This window comes from Emydura macquarii, unplaced genomic scaffold, assembly GCF_026122565.2.
Source record: "Emydura macquarii macquarii isolate MOO-44397 ecotype Brisbane River unplaced genomic scaffold, CSIRO-AGI_Emac_v2 contig_791, whole genome shotgun sequence".
NCBI lineage: Eukaryota > Metazoa > Chordata > Testudines > Chelidae > Emydura > Emydura macquarii.
In genome coordinates this window covers 140,609-155,325 of record NW_027130928.1, presented here as the reverse complement: position 1 = coordinate 155,325, position 14,717 = coordinate 140,609, and the positions used below count along the sequence as shown (strand labels likewise).

The following is a 14,717-nucleotide window of genomic DNA, read 5'->3' as shown; positions in this document are numbered from 1 at the left end:
TCACACAGGTTTAAAGTCAGTGGCCGCAGGCGAGTACATTCTGCAGGTGTATTTTCCCACTTTATCACGAAGCTTTTTGGTTTTCACCCCATAAATGATGGGGTTGAACATGGGGGGCACAAGGAGATTGAGGTTGGCCAAGAGGATGTGAACGTGGGCATTGATGCCCTGACTGAATCTGTGTGTCAGGGCAGAGAAGAGGAAGGGCGTATAATACATCAGCATCACACAGATGTGGGCTGTGCAGGTGTTGAGGGCTTTCCGGTGGGCTTTTTTGGAGGAGATCCTGAGGACGGCTCTTATAATCAGCCCATAGGACAGGCCAATGAGTGTCTGGTCTAACCCGATGATCACTAATAATGTCACAAAGGTGTACATACGGATGACTCTGGTGTCCCCAGATGACATCTTCATCACAGCGCTGGGCTCGCAGTACGTGTGGGGGATAACGCGGTTGGCGTAGAATGGCAGCCTCCGCAGTAGCAGGGGCTCTGGCAGAGCCAAGAGAACAGCTCGTATCAAACCCACTAGCCCTAGCTTAGCGATTCGTGCGTTGGTGAGGATGGTGGCGTATCTCAGAGGGTGACATATGGCAACATAGCGATCGAAGGCCATTATAACGAGGATGGCTGATTGCGTACCAGAAACTGAGTAAAGAAAGAACATCTGGGTGAGGCAGCCATCCACAGTGATGTTTTTTAAACCGAACCAAAATATGCACAGTGCCTTTGGCACGACACAGGTAGACCCACCAATGTCTGTGAGCGCCAGCATGCAGAGCAGCAGGAACATGGGCTTGTGCAGGGTCGACTCTTTGCTGACAACAAACAGAACCACGAAATTTCCCAACAGGCTGATGATGTAGAACGTAGAGAAAGGGATGGAAATCCAGATGTGGGCAGCTTCCAGCCCCGGGATGCCGTTTAGGATGAATGTTGACAGATCCGAGGAGGTGAGGTTGAAACCCGTCATGAGATGGTCGAAACTCCGATCAGGCTCAGTAATGTTCAGGGTGCCTGTGAAGGGACAGAAGCAGAGAGAGGAGGGTCATGCACTTCAGAGCAAATAGTACGGTAAATATTTCATTGTTACTAACTATCTAGAAAGGGGGGTGAGCCGTGAGGTGGCAACCTTTGCAGAAACCACCAATGTATTTAGGCCGAGTGTGATCTGTCAGTGCCTCAGGTTCCGCATGAAAATGCCAAGTTTCTGGCAGGCTGGAAAAGGTGACCAGATTCTCCCAGCCCTGGTAGGTGACACTGAAGTCAGACTTCCCAACCAGCCACAAACAGTGCTTCTGATTCCCCACACTGGTTACCAAGAAGCTAAGACAAAATATACACTCTCTCATTTACTGCATTATTGTCCCTGGCTACCAATAAGCCACTAGGTCCAGTGAAGAGAACACTTTCTTCACTGAGTGCATAATTAGACAGAGGAACTCATTGTCACAAGATGAAGTTGAGGTCAGGAGATAAGAAAGAATCAGAGTTTAGGACTTTTAAATGGAAAGTCAGAACATTCCGTTACAATAGATAGAGCTAAATAAATATCTTGGAAAACCTGTAAATCCCCGTTTCTCGGGGCAAAAACTGATCTCTGGTTGTTAGGAGTGAATGTGACACCGTTATGAAGGTCAGGTTATCCCCCTAACACCTTCTTCAGCAGTTGTGGTGTGTCGTTGTCAGAGAGAGGACGCTGGACTGGATGGATCATTGATCTCCTCCAAGGTGCAATTCCTCTTTTGCAAAGAAGCCAAGATTTCCCCATGGAAACAGACACTATCATGCCAGGCTGGGACTTTGTGCTCTGTTATTTCCCCTGTTTCTTTTGGTGAGACTCGTTTTTGAAAGCACCCAGCTTTCTCTGAGACAAAGCAAGTACAGTGGTTTCGTTATTCTGCCTTGTTTAGCTGAAACACCCATCAGCAACCCAGTTGTTTACCCTTCTCATACTTGAATACTTATAACATTTACAGATGCCACAAAAATTGGGAGATCCTAAATAATGAAGAGGACAGGTCGCTGATTCAGACCGATCTGGATTGGTTGGTACAGTGGGTCAAAACAAACTATGTGTGTTCTAAGAACAAAGAAGGTAGGCGATGCTTACACATCGTCGTGGGAAGCAGTGACTCTGAACAAGATTTGGGGGCAGGAAGGGGTAATTAGCTAAACATGAGCTCCCAGGGTGTGACCCTGTGGCCAAAAGGGCTAATGTGATCCTGGGATGATAAACAGGGGAATCTCAAGTAGGGGGAGAGAAGTTGTTTTACCTCCAATTCTGATGTCCACAATTAGAGATTCATGTTGATACACAGAGATAGTTAAGGAGTGACTTGATAACAGTCTATAACTACCCAGATAGGGAATAAATATTGAATAATGGGTTTTTCATGCTAGCATAGAAAAGTCTAACACCATTCAATGGCTAGGAGTTGAAGATAGACAAATACTGTATACACTTTTTAAACATGGAGAGTAATTAACCACTGGAGCAATTTACCAAGGCTCAAGGCAGATTCTCCATCACTGAGAATTTCTAAACTAAGATTGAAGGTTTCTTTACAAGCTGTGCTCTAGGAATGCTTTGGGAGTAGGTTTCTGGCTTGTGATATGCAGGAGGTCAGACTAGATGATCACAGTGCTACCTTCTGGCCTGGGGCTCTGTGAACACGTTCCTGCACCACACACAGGAGTCAGCTGGAGGCATTTTGCCTGCAAGCTGGTGCCTGAGCCTTTCCAAAGGCATTTTTTTTCGACTCATGACAGTGCTGAATTTAGCCAAAGGGGGAAAAAGTCTATGGCTTACGGAGGGAAAGAGGCGCAGAAATCTGTCCAGGCACATTCAGGGCCAGGAAACTCCCAGCACTGGCCTGGGACCAACAATCAGAAAGAAAAATTGAATTTCAGCTGTGCTGCCCGTCTGTCTGTGTACCCCCCACTCCCGCCACAACCTGCCCATGCCTGTCCATATACAGCCTTCTCCCAACCTGCACAACCCCCAGCGCTGCCACACAGCGATCCACTCACCCAGGCCAAACACCAGGTGCCGGATACACCACACAGCGACAGCTCGTACAAATATCTACACAGCCTGGGTTAAACTCTGGGTCTGCCTGCACTGGGAAAAGGGGGGATGGAGGACAAACTTCTTGCACAGCCTGTCTGGGGGTGAAGGGAACCGCATCAGCAGCTCAGCGTGTGCAGGGAAGGAGAGAGGGATAGACCTGAGGGGAGGGGAGAGAGGAGATGGACACTAAAAGGAGCCAGCGCTAGTAACTCTTTCTCAAAACAACACAAAGCTTTAGTTGTTGTAGGATTGGTCACAGGAGCAGGGATGGGCTGGATGGGGAAAGTGTCACAGACAATCTCCTACACTGAGTCCACATTACATTACAGTCTGAGACACCCCCCTGCCCCAGGAGATTGCAGGAAGCCAAGTTACAGTTCTTTGGTGTTTGAATTAGGCAGGATGTCCAGTCCCTATTTCACCTTGTTTCAGGACTCTGCATCTCTGCCATCTGGATACTACACACACCCCCTCGCATCCCCTCCTTCCGACACCCACACTGTCTGTGCTGGATCACGCCCTGTGAGATTTCCAACCTTGCCTGGTTTCCTCTAAGCCAGAAAAATGCTTTTATTTTTACTGAATTATGGTACTTCCTATATCATGTAGAACCAGAAACACAGGGGAACAGACAGAGCACACACTTTTCATGAAAAAGGTTGTTCTTTTAGTTATTTTGAACCTCTAAGCTGTGAGTTTCAGATTTCAGCAACGCTCCTCTCAGTTCTTTTGTGGTCCAGATGAGCTCACCCATCCTTAGAGGCTGCAGGATGACTCCAGTTGAAGACACTGGAGGCTCATGGCCGGTGAAAATTAGCGCTTTTATTTAAGGCCCTAATTGTGGCTTTAGGGTGAAATCCTGGCCCTGGTGGGAGTTTTGACATTGATCTAAATGGGACCAAGATTTCACCCTTAGTGTGAGACTTTAGGCTCCCTTCTGTCAAGATCCTGGCTTTAGGTCCTGCAGCAGCGAGAGCTATTCTGTTAAGGTGCTGAAAGAGTCTGAAGGAAGACCCCCAGTTTATGTGGCACTCTGAGATTGGGCATGAAAGGTGGGGATTTGAAAACACAGGGGCCCTGATTTTGCTGTCAGTGATGCCAATGTTAATCTGGAATAAGCCATTGAAGGCGGAATGTGAGAGCAGAATCTGGCCAGTCTGTAAAACCCTGTGTGACTCATTCTTGATGTGAAATCTTGTATCACAGACACCCACTGCAGAGGCTGTGGCTACACGTCTTAACATGGCAGTAAAGTCACTGAATTGAAAAAAGAGAGAAAAAACAGAGAATCCAAAAAGGGGAAGATACTCAGACACATAAAAGGACACAGTAAAAGACAAGGAAATTATCTTTAAAAATATATTTGTCTAAACTATTTACAATAAATCTTTAGTTCCAATTTTAAATCCCTTCATGTTTCTGACAACACTAAACAGTTCAAGTCTCCGTGCTGGAGAATTCCTGCCCAGATTGTTCTTGACTTTACCCCTTCCCAAGCCCTTAGCACTAACTTTATTGCAGAAAGAGGCAACTCACCAGAATCTTATGCAGCAGAGAGGAAATCTTGTTACTGCGACCTGAGAATGAGTGTTCGAATCTCACGTCTGACACTTGCAATTGTGGTCGGGAAAATTTATAATTCCCCTGTACAGTCCCTGACCAGGAGTGTTGTACAATTCCCTGCACACCGTGAGCAGTGGGAAGGGCAGAAAATAGACCCTGGAGAATTTCAGTCTAAAAGCCTCCCCTGGGAGTGAATAAACAATTCACTGATAACAGAGGCTCAGATTGTCAGAGCTCTGAGTCTTGCAGACTTGCTAGAGTTGTCCTGCACTGCTAAAACCCCAGAGAGAAAAGAAGAGGCAAGGGTTAGACATGTTCATTTATGTCTCAGCATTTCTGTGCTGCTGCTCATTGTCATAGAATCTGAGCATCTGCTGCTACTCCCGGCTGATGAGCCCTGTGATGAATCCCTGAGACCGCGACATGCGCATGGACAGGCTCTTGCGCATCCCTGTTTCAAACATAGGATTTCCACACACAGTAACAGTCCCTCCCAGCCGATAGCCTCTCTGACAGATGTCAGCACAGATTGCCCCAGCTTAGTCATAAACTCCTCTGGGTGCAATATCCTGCTATGGGGAAGCGCAGCTTCCTGAGCCCCCTTTAGTGATCAGCAGGTGACCTGCAGTCTGTGGACTGACGGCCTTTGTCTCCTTATCCCAGCTATAGTAACTGCACAGGCTGTCGTTGGGGTGGGGAGGGTGCAGGGAGATGTTCAGAGGCGAGTGAAGTGCCCATTGTCCATCTACATTCAATGGGACTCTGCTGCCCACTGCCCTTGTGCCTTTGACAAGTTCTCCCTGGGGTCTAGTGGATCATGCGCTGCTCTGGATTTCAGGAGACCTGGTCAATTCATGGATCGGCCACAGAGCTCCTGTGTAACCTTGGAAGTGTCATCTTGTAATCTACTCTAGGTCTCAGTTTCCCCTCTGTGAAATAAGTAGAGCACTTCCCTGCCTCAGGGACTTATGAAGAAAAAAAATCTTTAATTTTGGGGCACCCATTTGGGGATTGTAGCAAGGTGCCGGGGCCTTCCTCGGAGCCTGGGCCCAAGGAAGGGTCCCGACACCCCTACTGGGCAGAACAGCCAAACCACCCTTAAACGGAGGGGTGGAGCCAGGGCAGAGGAGGGAAGTATAAAAGCCCAGCCCAGCAGCTCAGTCAGGGGGTAATTGCTCTCGGAGGCAGACATGTCTTCCCAGAGGCTGTGGTCTATTTATGACTTCCGAAGCCTGCCCGGACTGCCAACAGCCTGCACATGGGTGGGGAAAGGGTACACATTACCAGGGCCCGGCGGTCCTGGCTGTGACCACCTTTACCATGAGGAAATTTTTTTTTATGTCTCATGAGATTGTAGGTATGGAATGAGGGATTGTGGTATGTGTGTGGGAGGGGGTCCATGTTACTCCTTTTTACTGACCCTGAAAAAATTATGCTTTGGCCCTGGGCAACCCTGGGACAGGCTACTCCAGACAGAATTTAGCTGAGGTTAGTTCTGCTTTGAGCAGAGGGTTGGACTAGATGATCTCCTGAGGTCCCTTCCAACTCTTTGATTCTATGATTCTATGCTTCTCCTGAACACGTTGGTAGAACTGCCTCATTTCCTTCCCCTTTGCCCCTCATCCTGGTGGAGCCCAGGTTTTGCATTACTGTGACTAGCTCTGTTCCCGTGGGAATACCACAGCTGTTCCTGCAGATGCTCCACTCTGCGCCACCCCAGGAAGTCCAGACCTAGACCCCTATGAAATGTGTTGTATTATTGTGGACTTTTGGATTTATTATTTTCTGATTTCATTTTTTCTAGTTAAAAATATTATATCCACCTTTATGGGTTTTTTAACAAAATGTTTGATCCATTAACCATTTCAACAGCTTTACTATAAATCTATAAAAATGTTTAGAACTGGATTGCAATGGGAAGCCCTGATTTCAACAAGAAAAAAAAAATATCCTACAGTTTAACAGGAACCAACAATCAGAACCAGAGCCAAGATTCAAAGCCAGAGTAAACGGTGGTGAAACAGGGAATCAAGTTAGGGGAAGACCTGTGGGCTCAGCAGAACAAGCCTGGAGCTAGGCCAGAAACAGTGCTCTACAAGTCAGACAATCCACACGGGAGAGTCACCCCAGCAATGCACTGAATGTGGGAAAAAGTTCAGTGTGCGCTCACACCTTTAATGGCCGTCAGAGACTGCATGTGGGGCAGAGCCCGGCCATCTCTCTTGTTCGGCAGTCAGGGTTTTATCCTTCTGTGGCAGACTGAACGGTTCATCAGGACTGTAACAGGGAGGCACTCACCTCCCGCGAGTGCCTCTGGGCTGGGTGTGTGTTTGCACCTCTCTGTCTGCGGTGAGCCCTGTCAGTGGACTTTCAGGCAGGTTTTCTGACTCAGCCTGGTTCAACTCCTTCCTTATGAGTAGGCCACTCCCTGTGGCCAGTGTGGGGACCCAGGTCCTTCCACTACACCTCATCCCAGCCCAGAGATCCTACAATTAGTAGCCTCCTGCTGGGTCCCTTTTGATTCTCACTATTCTCCTATGATTTTCTCAGAAACTTCCTATGGGCCCCTGCACCTCAGGCTTCACCCTTACCTCATGGCAGCCAGGCACCACATCCCAGCAGCCATCCTAGAGCTCTGGCCTGCTCCCCCAGGTCCTGCAAGCAGCTGCTCTGTCCTTGCACTTGGAGTGCCTTTGTCCAGCCAGCAGTACCAAACTTGCTCCTCTGCCTCCATGCAGCAACTGACTGTGTTCAGCTACTGCAGCTCCTTTTAGTGGGGCCTGCTGTGTTCTGATTAGCTGTTACCTGCAGCCTCTCCACGATTGGTTGTTTTCCCCACAGCCACTCTAGGCAGCCTGGAGGACTCACCTCTACTGCTCTTTCCAGGGCAGGGTGTGGTAGTTCTATGAGGCCTCCAGAGGGGTTTTTGCGGTATGGTACACCCCGACACAAAGAGAGACTTCAGAGACTGACAAGGGTGACAGTGGCTCTGAGCTGGGATATTGCTGCTGGTGCCTCTGTTTCTGAAGTGTAGAATGGCTTTTCCTTAAATATTACAATTATTCATCTGTGACAAAACCGAAGTGGGATCCAGAATAGCAGCGATTCTTCATGTCCTCACTGAAATCATGATTATGGCATTTCCCTACTTCACTGACTTTAAGTTATTAACACAGCCATATTGTTTCAATCAAACCATTGTCTATGAACTCTGGGCATGTCAGGGCTGCATTGTCTGCATAACTTTGGTCTCTGCACACGGTCCAAGAGCACAGTTAACTTTCTCTGCAGTGGGGCCACAGAGTGGGAGAAATGTAATCTCTGTTGGGCTACCCTGTCCTGGTACCCAGAGTCCCAAAGGTCTCAGGCTGACACAAGATAGGACTGACCTCTGGTGAGGGGTCCTCTGTTGCCAAGGCAGGGAGAGGGGGGTTCAGCAGAAAGGCTGGGGGGGGGGGTTGTGCTTTTGACAGCCACATTGACCTGGTTCCAGAGACCAGTTTCCAGATCCAGGTAAAATATCAGCAGCTGCGAAGTCTGTTCTAGCCAGGAGGGATTAACCCCATTCACTTCCCACACCTGGACTGAGAGAGCCAGGAATCCCAGCCACGCGGCCCTCAGTGACACAACCAGAGCAAATACAGCTCATCCAGGCCCCTTTACCTGCACGTGCAAGACCCACAGTTACTTCTCACGCTGCCTGGGACTCTCTCCTGTGGATTCTCTGACGTCTAGACCGGGAGAATCTAACCCCGGTGGGCACTGACTGATGTGGGAAAAGGTTCAGTCAGGGCTCACTCCTTATCCATCGTCAGACAGAGTGTGGGGGAGAGACCAGCGATGTCTGTCTGTCTGTCCCTTTCGGGCATGCGGGATTTTGACCTTCCTGGAGGACATGGTAATCAAGAGACTTCTGGTGGAGACAAACGGGTGCTGGGGACTCTGAATTGAGCTGCTGGTGGTAGCTTGTCTATGCTGGAATTGTAGGTTGGCTTTTCCTTATACTACAACTGTTTACCTGTGACCAAGCCTAGGGAGTGCCCAGCATTGAAGGTCTTTTTTTCATTCTGCCCCAGGTGATCAAAGTCTGGGTGAAAAAAAAATCAAATCTCTACTGCAGCCCCTCCCATGTGGAGAACGTGGAGAAGCCAAGACCCAGCCAGACCCTCCGTGCACAGTGACCCCAGTCCAGCAACCACCTCAGATACAAACTCCTGACTGCTTTGATGGCTGGGGTCACCCTACCACAGTCATTGCTTTCCCAGGACAGTCAGCGGGAACCCACTAATCCCTCTCCTCTCAGCCTGTCCCTTTAGAGGGCTGCTGCGCTCACTGGCCCTTGTGCTCTCCTTCGGTGTCTGTGAGGATAGCTAATTTTAGGTGGCGTAAGCAGACAGGTGCCTCCCAGTCTGGCGGTGTGTGGGGACATGGGCGTGGAGTGAGGCCGGCACACAGGCTGGGCCATGGCTGATGTACCACAGTGCCGCAGATGTGTGGTGTTGACATGAACCATCCCTGCGCTAGCCCCCACCCTGGCCACGCTGGTCACCACCTCATGGACTCACCCCTGGGATCACAGGTGCCCGCTGGTGAGCTCAAACTGGAGACTGAACCCCACGTGTGGCTACCACAGGGCCTTCTTCTGATCCCCACAATGACCGAGCAGCCCTGGCGTGAGACCAGCACTCTCCAGGCACTGTGGGCCCGGCTCCGGTGCAGAGGGGTGGTGTCTGGCACTGAGTGGGGTGGTGGTGTAAAGGCCGGCCCCATGTGTAACCGCAGGGGGTGACATCCCACCAAATTAGTCCCTGCCATTGTGGAGCTGCTTTTCCATCCTGCCAGGCAGCTCACTGGACTGAGAGGGTGCTGTGGTGGGGGGATGCGTGGCAGGGGGATGTGTCTCTCTTAAGCCCCAGCCTCTCTTAAGCCATGGTGAGCCACGCCTCAGACTGCCCAAGTCTGCCTCAGTCAGGGCAGCCGGGCAGCCATGATTTCCCGGCCAGTGACCAAGGATGGCTACTAGGGCTGGGCTGAAGCTCACTGCCGACAAGTGCCCCCAGTCCCACGAGGCCCCAGATGGTGGTAGGAGGTGGCTCTGGGCCTAGGGACACAGCAGGGTATCCCAGGGGGTTGTGTGGGTGGCCCCTCAGGCAGTTGCTGGTGTCACTGAGGTAGGAAGGAGTCCCCTCAGGAGATGACCTGCCCCGGGTCGTTGCCCAGCGTGGGGGTGCGGTGAGCCTTTGTTGATCCAATAGGATCTCTGGTGTCTCCTCTGTGGGGTCAGGTTCTCCCTCAGTCCCCAGGGTAGAGAGTGCTTGTGGCCATTGTGCACAGACGGGCTGTCTGCCCCTGGTCCCCCAGCTCTGGCCGTCTCTCTTTCCCTGGCACTCTTCCTGTGCCACCTTCCTCTGGCCTCCCTCCGTCGATCAGCCCCTCCCCAAGCTCTGCTCTGGTTGCACAGACGGGTCCCTGCCCGGCTGCTGCCCCCTCTCTTAGCAGAGAGCTTGGCCTCCTCTCCCGGCAGGGCTACCCAGGGCAGCTCACCCCCCATCCTGCCCAGCCCTGCAGTGTCTCTTCTGAGCTGCCTCAGCTGCAAGGCCCGCACGACACGGTGAGGCACTTGAGGGGCTGTTTCTGGTGCCCCATCAAGGGGCTCAATATCGGGTCCTCTACTCGGCAGGGGAGGCACGGTGCTACCTCTGCCAGGCTATGCCCTGGCCCGACAAGGCTGTCCAGTCCCTGTGGCCGCCCCTCCTCCTCCATCGCATGATGTCACCCCGCTCGAGTGCTGAGGGAGCCAGGGCCGCCATTGTTGGGCACCAGTGGGGTCTTGTCTCAAAGGTAGTCCTCTCCTTCCCCACTGTCCTGCCCCTGCCTTCCCAAGACCCAACCCTTCTGCCTGTGTCCTCCAGTTGTTAAACAGAAGCTGTAAGAAAAATAAGGAAAAAAAGGGGAAGGTTAAAGGAAAGAAGGGGCCCTACCCTGTGGGCACCAGTACCCCCTAACCGACAGTCTCTGGGATGTAAGAAAAATTCACAATCTGTGCCTCACACACCCAGGCCTCCATCCCGGGACCTGGCTGTGCTGCGCTGATGCCATGAGGAAGACGCCTGCTCTGGCGGTGGCCACACGCCCTCAGGCTCCAGCCAGGTCACTGTACGTGTGATCAAGTATTTCAGCCTTGTAGTTTCTTTCCTTCTCTTTGGCTGTCTGAAAGTGCACAGTCCAGGCCAGCCTACAAGGCCTACTTGTCTGGCAACATCCCCCTGCGCTGTGCCCTCTGCCCAGGGCCCTGCCTTGCTTTTCCCAGATGCTCACCATGCTCAGCTGCCATGTTACTTGTGGACGGCCAGCACTCACCATTCCAGAATAGCCCAAACTACTTATTGAAACATAGCTTTTGTTATTAACACATTGATCTCTACATCAAATAACAAACTGAATCTTTCATTAGAGACTAGCTCTTTTTATTTAATCCAAGCTGTGCTACAAGCCCCAGCAGGAGTTGCTCCACATTATCTGGAAACCTATGAGCGGACAATCAAATTCAAAATCAGAACCCCAGTCTTGGTACATGTGCCCCGTCAGAGGGTTGGCAGATGTTTCACACTAGAAACGGCGAATGATGGAAGACTCTTGTGGATTTTCCCAACTCTCCTGAATTCAGGACCTGCCCCTCCAGCCAGATTGCTTTAAACTCCCACTCCTTCCCGGGCAGTAATGTCCTTCAAATAATGTCCTCCACCAGCATGAGAGCAAATGGAGTAAACCCCAGAAGATTTCCCATCCCTTCAGGGACTTCGCTTTGATGAGAACTCAGGGAGACGGATTTGCAGAGGCTGTTGACATCACCTGCATGGAGATAGTTGGCTGCTGTACGCCAGGGTGACACCATGATGCTTGTGGGCTGGTTACTGGTGCAGGACCGTGAGCCGTAACAGGACAGTGTTAAGACCCCAAAGGTTATAAGGCAGGTGCTGACAGACCCCTTTACTGATCTATGCGCTGCCCAAAATGTCACAGACTGTGCCACTCTGCAGCATCTAAGCAGGGTGCTGTCTAGGAAATACTGAATCTCCTTGAAGACAGAGGACACATGGGAAACTCTTCACAGACAACAAGACATTAGGTGTGAGGAACTTTTCAAATTGTTTATCACAACAAGGTTGAGCTCAGCCAAATTGGGACAAAGCACCCTTGATTAAAGAGGAGACATCCATTCCCCCTCCTGTTAAGCAGGTTTAAAGTCAGCAGCCCCAGGCGATCACATTCTGCAGGTGTATTTTCCCAATTTCTCACGAAGCTCTTTAGTTTTGACCCCATAAATGATAGGGTTGAACATGGGAGGCACAAAGAGATAGAGGTTGGCCAAGAGGATGTGAACGTGGGCAGCGATGCCCTGACCAAACCTGTGTGTCAGGGTGGAGAAGAGGGTGGGAGTATAAGTCATCATTATTACACAGATGTGGGCTGTACAGGTGTTCAGGGCTTTCCGGTGGGCTTCCTTGGAGGAGATCTTGAGGACGGCCCTTATGATCAGCCCATAGGACAGGCCAATGAGTGTCAGGTCTAACAGGATGATCATTAGTGATATCACCAAGCTGTACATCCTGTTGATTCTGGTGTCCCCACACGACATCTTCACCACAGCGATGTGCTCGCAGTACGTGTGGGGGATAACGCGGCTGGCACAGAATGGCAGCCTCCGCAGTAGCAGAGGCTCTGGCAGAACCAAGAGAACAGCTCGTATGAAACCCACTAGCCCTAGCTTAGCGATTCGTGCGTTGGTGAGGATGGTGGCGTATCTCAGAGGGTGACATATAGCAATGTAGCGATCGAAGGCCATTATCACGAGGATGGCTGAGTGCATAGAAGCAACCGCATTAAGGAAGAACATCTGAGTGAGGCAGCCATCCACAGTGATGTCTTTGGAACTGAACCAAAATATGCACAGTGCCTTCGGCATGACGCAGGAAGACATGCTGATGTCTGTGAGCACCAGCATGCAGAGCAACAGGAACATGGGCTTGTGCAGGGTCTGCTCTCTGCCGACAAAAAACAGAACCGTGAAATTTTCCAACAGGCTGATGATGTAGAAGATAGAGAAAGGGATGGAAATCCAGATGTGGGCAGCTTCCAGGCCCGGGATGCCGTTTAGGATGAATGTTGACGGTTTGGAGGGGGTGAGGTTGAAAGCTGCCATGAGATGCTTGAGACACTGATCAGGCTCAGTAATATTCTGGGTGCCTGTGAAGGGAGAGGAGTAGAGGGAGGAGAGTCACGCATTTGAGAACAAATAGCACAGTAAAAGTTCCATTGTTACTAACTATCTAGAAAGCGGGGTGAGCAGTGCGGTGTCAACCATTGCAGATGACACCAAATTATTTTGGCCTATTGTGACCTGTCCGTGCCTAGGGTTGCCACCTGAAAATGCCAAGGTCAGGGCAGGCTGGAAAAGGAGAGCAGATTCTCCCAGCACTGGTGGGTGACACTCAAGTCAGACTTCCCAACCAGCCACAAACAATGCTTCTGATTCCCCACACTGGTTATCAAGAAGCTAAAACAAAGTATACACAGTTTCCTTTACAGCGTATCAGTCTCTGGCTCCCAATAAGCCACTAGGTCCAGTGAAGAGATAAATTATTTAAAACTCTATGCTCTTTATCAAGAGTTTCTCCTGACCCCAAAGGGTCAGGCAGATTACCAGATCAATATGAATTTATGTCTTATCCAGTATATCACGCTGCCAGCCAATCCTTTAGTAACTAAAGCTAAAGGTTTAATATAAAAAAAGAGAAACAAACTGTAAGAGAAATGTTACATGATTAAAGCAATCAGATACATACAAATGATTGGAAAGCCCGTATATATCAGGTTTCCAGTAGAATTGTGGACTTTGCAGGCTTGTACAGTCCCTCTGATGTACTTCCAGTATCTTGATGGGTTTCAGTCCTTCGATTCACAGCTTCAGTTGTAGATGAATTGATCCAGAGGAATGAAGACTAAATAGTCCATGTGCAGAGTTTGTTCAAATTCTCCCATGTGAATTATCAGGGTGATTCCAGGCTGACGCTGGGATCTCAGTTTTGCAATCCAAACTTTCCCTGACAAGCTTGGACAGATTTGAGATAAAAGGATCAGTCCACTAGAGTCCTTTATAGAGCCATGCAGGCTGACCGATATTTTCTTGACAGCAGGTATCTCCTTGAAACATTAATAGATGATTACTTGAGACACTGAAGTACCTCTCCTGTGTACTGAGCACACCTGTAACTAGTTGCATTAGCACAAGGTGATTGGTTATTTACAACCATTCACACGTATTTACTACTTATACATCAAAGAGAAATACAAAGAATAGTATTGTTACTTTCAAAGCTCTATCTAAATGCTCATATGTTCCTTTTCAACTCGTAATCAAAAGAACAGTGACAGACAGGAAAGCAGTTTATCTACACTGCCAACCTCTAACAGAGATATGTAAATAACATCAAATACCTACCAACTATACACTTCATATCAAAGCTCTCATCTACTTATAAGGAATGAACCTCACCGCCACTGTATTTTCCTAAAATAAAAAATTGGAAGGTCAGTGTTGGGCCATGCAACTTGCAAAGTTGCTTGGTTTTTTTGTGCTTAGCATCATACTCCTAATATGAGATTGGTGTAGGAGGGAGTAATCAGAGCTCCTGAATACACCTCAAGGGACCTGCAGTCTTGACATGGCATCAGCTACAAATTAATTACAAGAGTTAACATCAGCATTAATATTTATATCCAAATTAGTACTAAGGTGTGCTTGCAATCTTTTTCATTATGCCATGCCTTTAATCCTGATAGTTTTTCATTGGGGCAGTTTGTTTAATACCCTTCCGGATTTTTGAACACTTAACCAGTTGCCTTCATTTTACCTCAGTATTCTTTGTAGCCTAGGGTTTTAATTACATTCTCGGGTTTTGATATTACTGGGTTAACCTGTGCCTCTCATTTACAGGATAACATTTTCCCATTTTACTCCCTTCCCTGGAGGTTTGAAACCTGGGCTCTGTGGTCTAACAGAATCCATTGTCTGTCTAGGT

The 14,717-nt window shown here is 49.4% G+C and overlaps 2 protein-coding genes across 2 annotated transcripts; both read right to left on the bottom strand.

The window, feature by feature from the left end:
* LOC137149622 (olfactory receptor 52P1-like) lies at positions 1 to 2,116 on the bottom strand. Its single transcript, XM_067543150.1, has 4 exons — positions 2,113 to 2,116; positions 869 to 1,016; positions 753 to 817; positions 1 to 491 (listed from the first exon to the last, which is right to left on the bottom strand). Exons 1-4 carry the CDS (start codon positions 2,114 to 2,116, stop codon positions 1 to 3), a joined length of 708 nt encoding a protein of 235 aa, XP_067399251.1.
* Positions 2,117 to 11,899: 9,783 nt separating this feature from the next.
* Positions 11,900 to 12,838, bottom strand: LOC137149630 (olfactory receptor 52P1-like). Its single transcript, XM_067543158.1, has one exon. It carries the CDS (start codon positions 12,836 to 12,838, stop codon positions 11,900 to 11,902), a length of 939 nt encoding a protein of 312 aa, XP_067399259.1.
* Between the last annotated feature and the right edge of the window lie 1,879 nt (positions 12,839 to 14,717).